The 12141-nt window shown below is 37.9% G+C and overlaps 1 protein-coding gene across 3 annotated transcripts in view; it reads left to right on the forward strand.

The window, feature by feature from the left end:
• The window catches only part of ANGPT1 (angiopoietin 1), a 269150-nt gene that overhangs the window by 153513 nt on the left and 103496 nt on the right, over positions 1-12141 (forward strand). For all 3 annotated transcript variants that reach the window (XM_024756325.1, XM_024756323.1, XM_024756324.1), the window contains exon 3: positions 8158-8279. In XM_024756325.1, the coding sequence (XP_024612093.1) occupies positions 8158-8279 (122 nt within the window). The remainder of the gene's footprint in view (positions 1-8157; positions 8280-12141) is intronic.

Raw genomic sequence — 12141 nt, forward strand, 5'->3', positions numbered from 1 at the left:
TCTCAAAATGCTCTAGTCTTTAATAATAAGCATTTATAAACCAATAGATCCTTTAGGACTATCCAGGCATGCTCCCACATTTTTCCTCCCATATTCATTCTACTTTGTTTCTCGTTGGTAAGTGCTGCTTTTCCTAAACTGATTTCAGGTCCTCAGTTATTTTAGGAATTCATGCCAATGGTTTTGTAGTATATTTTAGTGCCCTAGCTTTCACATGATGTTGTTATAAAGATAAGTAACTTACTGCTTTCTAGTCCTCTGCTGACCTTCTTGGCTTGAATTTAACAAAAGGTGGTAGAGCCTTAGTTTTATTGCAGTGGCACTTGAAAATATTCTTGTGCCCAATAGACATCATGATCAGAAAAGAGACAGAGAATGAGTATATCTAAGTAACCCTGCTGGTCCTGGTGGTGAGATCAGGAACCAGCACTGGGCCTGTTCCTTCCTCCTTAGTTCAGCTTGCAGTGTTTTTCTTACTCTCTTATCAGTTCATACCAATATCTCCTCTCCTTCCAGTTCCTCTTTCCAAGTGTGCAGTATGAAGGGCTTAGTTTCAGACATTATTCATGTCCCTTCCTGTAGTGTGAATCTATTTCTGACTTCTTCCTCAGGCCAGTTTTGATTAGAGGTACACTAGTAGACAAAAAATGACATTAAAATTTACCTCTAATAATCTGAGCTTGACTCTTTTTTAAGCAATTTTACATTTATTAGCTTTTTAATAATTTTTTTAAAACTTGATGGGGTGTAGGTACTATTATCTTCCCTTGTTTAAAAATGTGAAAACTGAAACTCAGAGAGGTAAAGCAACTTTCCCCAGGTGAAAATACTAGTAAATGTTAGAGGGAAGATTTGAACCCAGGCAGTCTGGCATGAGTCTACATGCTTTACCAGCCTCCCTCCTGTGATTCCTTTCTCTCTCAAAGGCTGCAGACACAACCTGGGTCCAAGCACAGGAAAAAATGGAAATAAGATAAAGCAAATTAATGTGGGCCTAATAGTAGCAACTGAATGTTTTCTATAAATGATGAAGATGCAGCTGCTGCTGAAGGTACCACTAGCTATTGGCATTTTACCATGTGTCTGCACATCATTTCATGTAATCCTAGCATCCATTGTTGTCCTTGCTGCTTGCTGGCTGTGTAACTGTAGGGAAGTTCTATAGACACTGAGCTTACGTTTCCTTCAACTTCCAATGATTTATATGGAGCCATAGTGTTAGAAATAGAATTTAATAAAAATTTTAAAGATATATTTTGAGTACCTCCTTGATGCAAGGTATTTTAATAGGTACTAAATAGAATACAATAATAAGTAAAAGTCTTTATCTTCAGTGAGCTTAATTGAGTTAATGTGACAAAACTTTTCTAAACCATTTCTTTCTTGACTTTCCATCAAGTTAATTAGCTATGGAACCTTTCCCCACAGTTATAACAATGCATCTTTCCAGTCTCCTGCTGTGGGGGAGGGGGGGGGGCGGGGGTGTAATAGACCAATGGTCCCAGCTGCTGTGCTCTGAAATCCATCACTGTGTTGGTACAGAGACCACAATTCTCAGGGGCCACTTCCAGCCAATGATACATTGTGGCAGTGATACTTAGACCCATTCTTGGGAGCTGCAGGACTCCACTGACACATGACTTGGCTAAGGGCTCTCCATCAGCCTTGCCAAACTTTCGCACAACTTCCCTGCAGGCTAAAACTTCCAGTTAGCCTTACTCCCTTCCCTCTCTTCTTCACTGTGGTTCGATCTACATCCCAGTCAGAAGGTGACCCTAGCCAACTCTGGCTTCTTCCCAATTTTCTCTCACAGGCATGTCCCCTAATAAATTTCCTGCAAGTCTAATTCATCATCTGCTTCTTAGAGGTCACAAACTATCACACCTGTTGTTTGGACTTGACTCATACAATTATACATTTAAGGCAGTCCAGGAACAATTTAATAAATGAGATTGAATCTCTAGGTGGAAACAGGTTTGAAAGGACAGAAAGGGCACCTCTCAAAGTTGAGCCACTATTCTTTAACTTGATGAGAGGATAGTTGAATAAATATTTAACTTTGGCCTAATTGAAACAGCAGTAAAATAAATTTGCTAAAGGTCATCCAAGGAAAATACCCTGGTAATCAATTTTCTCAAAAGGTCTGGAAAAAGTGTTTGATAACGCATTAGGAGAGAGCTCAGTGAACCATGATCCATAGGTCAAGTTCGAAATGCCATCTTTTTTTGTTAATAAAGTTTTATATGTTGCATATGGGTGCTTTCTCAATAAAACAGCAGAATTGAGTAGTTGCACCAGAGCCTGCCAAGACTAAGATATTTACTATATGGCCCTTTACAGAAAAAGCTGGCTAACCCCTGCACCAGGAAACAAACTTCTAGAGAGCAAGGTTTTTGTCTGTCTTGCTTACTGTTCTATCCTTAGGATTTAAAACAGTACTTGGTACACAGTAGGCTCTCAATAAATACTTATTGAATGATTAAATTCACTGATATTAGTCTCTTAATTTCTGTATATTTCAGTCCAGTGCTCCCAAGCCAAGGACAATGTCCTAAGGGTTGAGTGTTGATGGTAATATATACCCACGAATAGTGGATGGGTCAGAATAGGACTTTGAACAGAAGCAGCCTACTGCGAAGATGTTCTGACTGACTGAGAACATTGGATGAATGTATTTTCTCTGTACTCTGAGGAGAATGAGAAATTTGGCCATCTTCCTGCCTCGTAATGCTAGTGTAGCGTTGGGGTGAGTACTGGAGAGAAGTCAGATGCCATCAGCCGCAACAAGCAGAAGATCTCCTGGTGATTGAAAGAAATCATTTTGATAGCAGTTGTTATTGACTGAGGGAAGATACCTTTCTTTTCCAGAGGGAAGCTACTTGTGTACAGCTGCATGAGCCTATAGGAAAGAACTCAGACTAGAGACAGATTACCTGGCTTCCATTATGACTCTACTGTGAATTAGCTCTGTTGGGCAAGTTACTTCTACCCAAAATTTCTGCATCTGTAATACAAGGACTATCTCTACTAAACTCCATAACCCAGTGAGGTTATCATTATATTATAAATACATTATATGTGTATATATAATATAAATTAAAATATACAATAAAATTAAAATAATTATATATAGTATTATCTATATATTATTATGACTAAAATTAATAATTCTCCAAGGTTAACTAATTTTCACATTCAAATTTCCTCAATTTTTCTGCCAAAAATGTTATAGACATTTTACTTTTCAAGACTTAATAGTCCCTTTTAATTTGGAGTAATCTTACATTTTTAAAAATTGAGGTATAGTTGATTTACAATATTATATGTTTCAGATGTACAACATAGTGATTCACAATTTTTAAAGATTATACTCCATTTGTAGTTATTATAAAATAGTGACTATATTCCCTGTGCTGTACAATATATCCTTGTGGTTTGTTTATACATAGTAGTTTGTACCTCTTAATCCCCTACCCCTATCTTGCCTCTCCTCACCTTCCCTCTCCCCACTGGTAACCACTGAATTGTTTTCTGTAACTGTGAGTCTGTTTCTTTTTTGTTATATTCACTAGTTTGTTTTATATTTTAGATTCCACATATAAGTGATAACATACAATATTTGTGTTTCTCTGTTTGACTTTCTTGTTTTTCTTGAGGTTTTGCTCTGTATACCGTCCCATATTCTTAAATTGTCTGAATATTTCTTTTACTCTTCCATCCCTTGTACTTATTTTTTAAACTGGAAATTAAGTCTACAGGCTTAATTAGGTTGAGTTGAACATGGTGGTGGGAGTACTTTGTAGAATTACTGGTCACGTCCTATTCCATCTCATCAGGAGGCACAAATGCCAGCTTGCCACCCTCTCAGTGACGCTATTTTAACTTGGTTAGGGTAAAAGGCTCCATAGCTCTCCATTCCAATTGTCCATTTTCCCCTTGGAAATTAACAAGAAAACTGTAGGGTGATACTTTGTCATGTTGCCCATCACTGACCAAATAAATTATTTCATTGATTTTGTAAAATGGTGATCTAACTCTCATTCCATGTACATGTACCAGCCTTCATTCTTCTGTAAAAGTCTGATTGCCAGGACATCATACCTTGTGTTATATATATTTTTTTTTTTTGAAAGACAGTTAAAGTAAAAGAAAACACAAACCTACAGCAAGGCTGATTGGAAAGTTAATATGCCAGTGAAAGAAATTTTCTTTTGTGGGAGATTTTCCTTTCAAGGAAGATTAGATGCACTCAAGTATTAAAGGGAAGCTGGATGAAATTATCTAGCTCACTTTCTTTAAAAAAAGTAGTAATTTTTATTTTTAAAATTTTGCTTATTTTTTAAAGAAAGAACTGAAATTTTATAGTCCATAAATCCGCAGTTCCAAGTCTTATATCTTCCTTACTCTGTGGTATATTCTGAAAAATTTAAGCTTTGAAATTGTTTCTTGGGGGCTTGTGTCATACACTCTTCACTTTCCCCTTTGCTTTGCTTTCCTTTCCCTTTTTCTCCTTCTCTCTCTATCTCTTTCTTTCTTTTCTTTCTTTCTGGTGTATGCTTTTGGAATGTGTTTAGGCTAAAGAAGGAAATGTCTTTTGTCATTTTAATGGAACACTTAGATTATTGCTAAGCAGCAATTTCCATAGACACATGGAAAGAAAGTGGTCAATTTATCATAGTTTCCTGTACAGTTCTCATCAGTTGCCTGCTTTTGAACTTCAGGCCTATTTTAATACATCAAGGGAGAGAGCTGAAATAAAGCAGCTATTGGGTTAAGGCGATGGGGAAAGAAGAGAAGGGGTTGGCTTTTGTGCTCAAAATCAGCCTGAGATGACCTGACACTTAGCCTGGACTTCTGAGATTTGTCGCCCTCTTTCTCCCACATTCAGATGCTGCTTTAGATTTGGGCTGTTATAATTGAAGTCCAGCTTGATATTCACCTGGCCTGCTACCCTCTCTTGTTACCCTCTGAGCATGACGCAACTTGAAAACCGACTCACTATCCACTGCCTAGCGTATCATCTAACAAATAGCTCTGAGTGCCCCAGGATTCCAGGCCCCATGCTGGGCTCTGGCGGTTTGGAGGGCTCCAGATGGAGTAGTCCTGCCTCTGTGCAGCTGACATCCTCACGGGGCAGAAAGGCAGCATATGAGCACACTGACAGGGTAATTTCATAAAGAAAGTAAAACAAGGCCACCTGATGGAGGATGATGGGGGAGCTCCTCTACAGAGAATAGCCAGGAAGGGCCTCTTTAGGTAAGACATGAATGATGAAAAGAAACCAGCCATGCATCTGGGAAGGGGTGGACATTCCAGGCAGGGGAAACTGCAAAGACCCTGAGATGAGGATGAATTGGGCATGTTGGGGTAGCAGAAGGAAGGCCAGTATTATTGGAGCATAATAAACAAGGGGGAGAGTTGAAAGGAAGTGAGATCTGAGAAGGAATCAGGGTCCTGATCACATAGGACCTTGTAGGGCTAGGCCAAGAACTTTGGAATTTGTTCTAATTGTAAAGGGAAGTCACTAGCATATTTAATATAGGAAATGACATCTGATTTGTGTTTTTAAAAAGATCACTCTGGTTGCTGTGTAGCAAATGGACTTTGTAGGACAAAGTAGAGAAAAGTTAGGAGCTGTAGTGTCTCCAGACTTAGATATAGGCAACTTCATTTTCAATTTTGGATGGTTCCATTTTGTTCTCAGTGTTCTCTCATGTTCTTCTCAGACATGGAAAAGAACAATTTTTGTCCTTTGTAAAATAAAAGTTTTGGTATTTGAGAATATCAGGAAGTATGATCAGAGAATACAGTGAATAAAGGAGAAAACGGATTTCATTTAACAGCATATGATATGCTTGATTCAGTGAGACAATGTACAGCACATTGAGGGTCTTCTCTGTGCCAAGCACTGTTCTAAATCTCACTAAAAAATGTAGATGTGTCATCCCCTATTTTATTATTTTATAAATTGCCATTCTAGTTAATGAACAAGCAAACAGAAAACTTGCCCAGACAAAAATATGTTTAATAGTTGAAGAAAGTTATATCTTGTGCATCCCTCATCTTTACATTCTCTGCCATTTTTTTCCTCTGGGCTGCTTTTAACTCTATCTTCAAATCTCAGGTCCTCTTGCTCCTGTGTTTCCTCAAATGAAACAATTCAGGATGGGAAATACTTTTTTAAAACTCTAGAACACTCCACAAATATGAGTTTTAATTAGTAGTAGTAACTTTTAGACTGGTTTTCAGATCCATATTCATGACAGTTGTATAAATGAATCATAGTAGCTTAAAACTTTTTTAAAGCTAAATGCTCCATCTCAGTATTCTTTTCCCTAACCCCCTGGCCCAACCCCTTCAGCAGGACTGGGGCTAGGGTGAAAAGAATGAGAGCAAGTTATGCAAGACTGAATCATATATTTGTAGTAGCATATCCTGTCTTTATTTTAAAATGATATTCTGTTCAACTTGGATTTTTTTACATTAATTTTGATCTTTCAAAATGTTGCATTCAAATATTACTTATCTTGATTATTGAGTTTTTTGACACATCCTTAAATTTTACAACCCAGGCAGTTGCCTCTCTCATCTCACCCTAGTCCCTGTCCTGCTCCCCCTGCAAATACATTCCCTTTCCCCACAATCTCCATTAGCCCAAGCCCAGCCCTGATTGTGTCAGTATATTTTGAAAAGGCTTTTTCTGTGTGCATCTGATATAATTCCAGGTTTAGACCTGCTACAAAGAAGGAGGAAAGTTCTACTGGTGTCATTTTTAGAGGAGGACCCTTTAGATTGATATTGACCCTCCAGAAGGTTTCCCAGGTTCCTTTCAACACATAGTTCTAAAAAAGGTATGGTGGTTTTAAAAATTCTCAAATGACATAGGGAGCTTTTAAAACTATAATTTTACCTTCTTCCTTGCCCTTTTTACCTCCCTTAAAGAAGAAGGAGAAGGGGACAGGACAAAGGAAGTGGCACAGTTTGAAGGCATCTTCTAGGACTGGAATGTGTGTGATGTTTGCTTGGAGGATGGATAGGTTTGGGTTCATGGCTCAGACTCATGTTATATTAAAGCTTGACTAGGGCTTCCCTGGTGGCGCAGTGGTTGAGGGTCTGCCTGCTGACGCAGGGGATGTGGGTTCGTGCCCTGGTCCGGGAGGATCCCACATGCCGCGGAGCGGCTGGGCCTGTGAGCCCATGGCCGCTGAGCCTGCGCGTCCGGAGCCTGTGCTCCGCAACGGGAGAGGCCACAGCAGTGAGAGGCCCGCGTACTGCAAAAAAACAAACAAACAAATAAAGCTTGACTAGCAGCATGAGTCTTTGTGATTCAAGATGAGGTGAACATTTACTGTTTCTTGAGGACCCAGCGTAGTGCAGTTGAAAGGATAACTGACAGTCTGTCTTCAGTGCATTCTGGGTTCCTGGTCACTTCATCTCCTCAGATGAAGACCCAGGATGGGTTATTTCTCCCTCTTCTTGGTTTTCTGTGTAAAGCATTAGAATTAGAGTCACAGTATCTGGGTTTGAAACCCAACTCTTCCCTTGGTTCCTGTGTGGTTTCTGGCTTCTCTCTGAACTTCAGTTGCCTCATTTGTAAACTGATCATAATAATTCCTCTTTTCAGTGTGTACCCATGTCCGTGATATGATGACATCTGGAAGGGCTGACATGAACTAACATGATAGGTGTTCAGTAATTGTGATCATGAATCTGTCTAAACTATATCACAAGTTTTTTGCACATTTCTAATTAGTTTTTGCGAGGTGATGGATCAAGGCAGACATGTTTTACATGCCTAGTAGTTATTCTTTGTAACACACAATATCTAAGACCTTGTACTAACATTTATCTTGTACTTGTAAATATCGGAGATAATATGTATAAGACAGTTAGCACAGGGGAACATCCTAGGGTTTGAGGAAATGAAAATTGAAATATGAAAATGGATTTAACAACTCAGTTTTCTCATTCAACTGCAACTTCAATCTTGAACAATATAATGTTTGAGACATGTAAGGCATTAATTAGTAGAATGTAGACCATTTAATTATTCTAGAAGAAATATTATTTAAAAAGAAAACACAGCTAAATAAAAACCCCAAAATAATTGTTTTGACTCTTTGTAAAGATTGAAATGTTTTTATCTTTTATCTTAAGGTACTAAATCAAACTTCTCGACTTGAAATACAACTGCTGGAGAATTCATTATCAACATACAAGCTAGAGAAACAACTTCTTCAACAGACAAATGAAATCCTAAAGATTCATGAGAAAAACAGGTGAAGATTGTTGTATTCCAAAAATATGTACATTTGTACTTACTTATATCCTCCACCACTCTGCCAACTCTTAAAAAAAGATAGATGTAATTTGCAAAAAGAAGAATACGGAGCCAAGTTAATTTTTAATATAAAAAGGAATGAGAGCTTAAGGTGACTACAGCAAGTATGTCAACAATAAGATTAATACTGTTGCTTACACTCTTGAAATATTTCTTTTTATAACTTTTAACACTAATTTACCTAATGTTCAGTTGTTCACATCTTACCATATCCACAAAAATTAATTGATTCTATGACTAAATTTGGTGACACAAAATATTGACAATTTTCAGCAGGACCAAAAAGTAGGGAAAAGATAGAGCTTCTGAAACTCTGTAACTTGAATTGTCACTCTAGCAGCCCTAAACCTTGTACAGAGCTACAAGGTTTGAATTCAGAGATCTTTCACGGGAGAGAAGCAAATTTTCTTTTCAGAAAATTATTTCCCTATAAAGCTGATTCAAATGTTGTTTCCCCCTTCCATTTAAAGCCATTAACTCTGAACATAGTAAATTTCTTTGGTTAGCTTTATAGATGTGTTTTGTAAACTATGAATCATCTCAGGTAAGTGAAAGGGACTTAAAGATCCTGATAGCCAGGATGATATATAGACTACCTGATTTTGAAGTCACTGGCATTCATGATGGGCAATTCAATCAAAGCACTGACCTCTGTAGAACAAATATATTGTATATTAACTGCATTTTCTTCTGGATATTCGGACAGCTTGAAGAAGTTTCAGTTCTTATGCATTATATTGATTTAAAGATCTTTGTGTTGCTACAAACTAATTAAATACCACTGTCTCGGTGGAATCAGAGTTTCCACCATGTTCCAAACCAGAAAGGCACCTAAGATGAACTGCTAGTTCTCCTTTTACTGTACAGGTGAGGGAACAGACTCAGTGGAAGTGAGTGATCTATCCAAGGTCACACAGCTTGCTGGTGGCACAACTAGGAATGTAATCCAGGTTTCTTTATTCCTAGTCTTTCTCTTTCCACTGTCGCGCATGATCTCTCAGTACTGTCTTCAACCTAGAAGGATTTCCCAACTTTATGCTAAGTGTAGGCCTTAATGACAATGATTATAATTAAACTTTTACATGAAGGAGATAAACCTGACTTTTGGTTTAGAGTCTGAAAGGGGTCAATCCATGTTTTGTGACTTGTATTTCTAAGTCCTACATTTGTTTATCTTTGTACTATGTCATGGGGTAAACTGTATAACTAAATAACTATAAATAAACTTGACAGGACTTGACTCTGAACTGGTTGCATGATGAAATGTTCTGGAATTGAAAATCCTGTTTAAATGTACCATTTATCCCACTGCATTTTCACAGTAACCAGACACATACATGTAACAGGTATACTTTACGGCAACTATCCCTTGATTTAGGGGTCGTACCATGCTTTAACTTTGTCGCTAAAAGCAAACCCCATTTATAATCACGTTTCAAGATGCTATTGTGAAAGCTTTGTCTAGGAATGAAGAAGTAAAATAATGCCAATTTTAACGTATTCTTAGGTTGTTTTTATAACTCTATAAATAACACACATTTATTGTAGAAAAGTGAGCAGGTATACAAGAAAATTAAAAACCATAATCCCGTCACATTGAGAGAGCTTCGTATGTTGCTGTATAAAAAATATAAATATGTTTTCTCAAAAAGTTGTGTCATGCTATAGATACTGTTTTGCAGCCTGCTTTCTGTGGAGATAGATACCTTTTTTAATCAGTAAAGATCCCTCTAGTATAATTCTTAATAACTACATGATATTTCATTTTATAGGTGTAACCTAGGATCGTTTTGATTCATCTCTCACTAAGTGTGCGGCCACATATGATTTCTCTATTAAAAAAGTCATCAGCATGAATTTACACTCTTCAATTCTCCTGCTGCTGATATGTGTATTATTTTTTGGTGTATGTCTGACACTTTAGCTGGGAGGCCTGAAAGTGCTCACCCTTAACTACAAAAACAAATGCTTTTCTTAAGTGTCACTTGTACTCTGCTTGTCTCTGTCTCTGTCTCTTCTTCTTGTCTCTGTCTCTTTCCCTCCTTCCTGCTCATATTCATTCTTTCTCTTCTTTTCTTTCTTCTTCCCCCCTTTCTTCTCCTTCCCCCACTCTCCCTCCTCCTCTTTCTTCTTCTTCCTCTCCTCTTCTTCTAAATATACCCTACCTACCCTAATTCCAGATCATGTCGGATTCTTTTGTCTTTCCATTATGATTCTTGATATGGCACCTGGTATCATTTCCTTCTATGGAATTCTCACCATAGAATAATTTTTTTTCAACAGCAACTGCTTAAAAAATGTCCTCTCTCTTCCATCAGTAAAGCTGAGTCAAAGTTTGAGCTCTCAGAAGAGCTGCACTGCGGCTCAAGTGTGCAGGGTTTCTCCATGTGCCAAGACCTCTCAGAGGAATCTGACTCCTGATCCCAAGCACATACATGCCTTCTGCTGATGAGTTTTTCCCTCACTGAATTCTAATTTCTAAGGAAAATTCAGGTTTTCTTATATATACAAATCACACCATTTATTGATAATGATAACTTTTTTCAAGATTATAACAATTTCATTTCCTAGCAGTATAGGTATTTCACAGTGAATTCAGGGATTTAGATTTTAACTTGAAATTCATTTCTGCGCTCATGCTGAAAAAAACTTAGATGCATCTTTTACTCCTACTCTGCACCCCTTAGTTTTTGACCCTCAAGTATGACATTACCTCACATGTGGTTCCTTGGGGTATTTTTCTATCAAAGTGCTGAATCTCCTGGCATTTCCATATCTCTGTAGTTATCTGTGTCTTCCTATTGACGGGTCCATGTGTATAATGGAGTGTTGGTGGGACATCTCTTCTTAAACCAGGCATATTCTTCCACGAACCATTTAGAAGAAAAGTGTTTTTCTTTATACAAGGTAGAAGTACCCATTTGTGATACACAGCATACTTTCCCTGTTATGTTTATTATTATTGTTTATTTTCATATGTGAAATGGAATTGGAGGAACTCTGCCAAGCTCTTTCTAGATCAACAAAGAAACGTGCCCCCCATACCATTTAAGTGGATAGAAGGTGAAGGTCAAGCCTGAAGCTGTTTATGTATTTTAAAATAGTTTATTGATCATCCATACCTAGTCCTTAAATGAATCTTAATCCTCCAAATGCAACAAGAAGCTATTTCTACATTGAGGCATCTATGAAATGTAAGAACAACATGCCATTTGTCGGCCAGGTCTGGTTTGGATCAGCTGATACACTTTGCAAAGGGGATTATCTAAATTACGCTTTGCTTCCTCCCCCGGGAATGTTAGGGGTTGTGTCTGGGTGTGTGACTTACCAGTTTTGAGTATGATGGGGCCTCAGCTGCCAAGTCAGTGAACTGGCCCTTCAGAGGGTCCACCACTTCTTTGGCACCACTTCTCTGGCAGAACACAGAGGAATATTTTATGGACAGGATTATACTACACAATCATGCTGAGAAGTCCTGCTGATTTACATCCTGACAAATTAAATGCATCACTTGTAGGGTTGAAAACAGAATTTTGGCCTCATTAGCTTCACTTCTTTATCCCCTAAAGGGCCAAAGGCACAAAGCAGGAGTAGGATTAACAACACTTGCTCTGCTGTTTGTTTTCCTAACAATCTAGTTGGGGGTGACTCCAAGAAGCTTCCAGTTTGCTTTTTTTAGGATTTCTTTTTATTGGATGCTGTCCTAATCTCAAAACTTGGTTTCGTTCCTTACCTCAAGGAAATAGCACTTAGAAGTAAGAGATCAGTAACTGGCCCATATAATTGAAATTATACAACCA

Source organism: Neophocaena asiaeorientalis, unplaced genomic scaffold (genome assembly GCF_003031525.2).
Source record: "Neophocaena asiaeorientalis asiaeorientalis breed wild unplaced genomic scaffold, Neophocaena_asiaeorientalis_V1.1 scaffold496, whole genome shotgun sequence".
Classification (NCBI taxonomy): domain Eukaryota; kingdom Metazoa; phylum Chordata; class Mammalia; order Artiodactyla; family Phocoenidae; genus Neophocaena; species Neophocaena asiaeorientalis.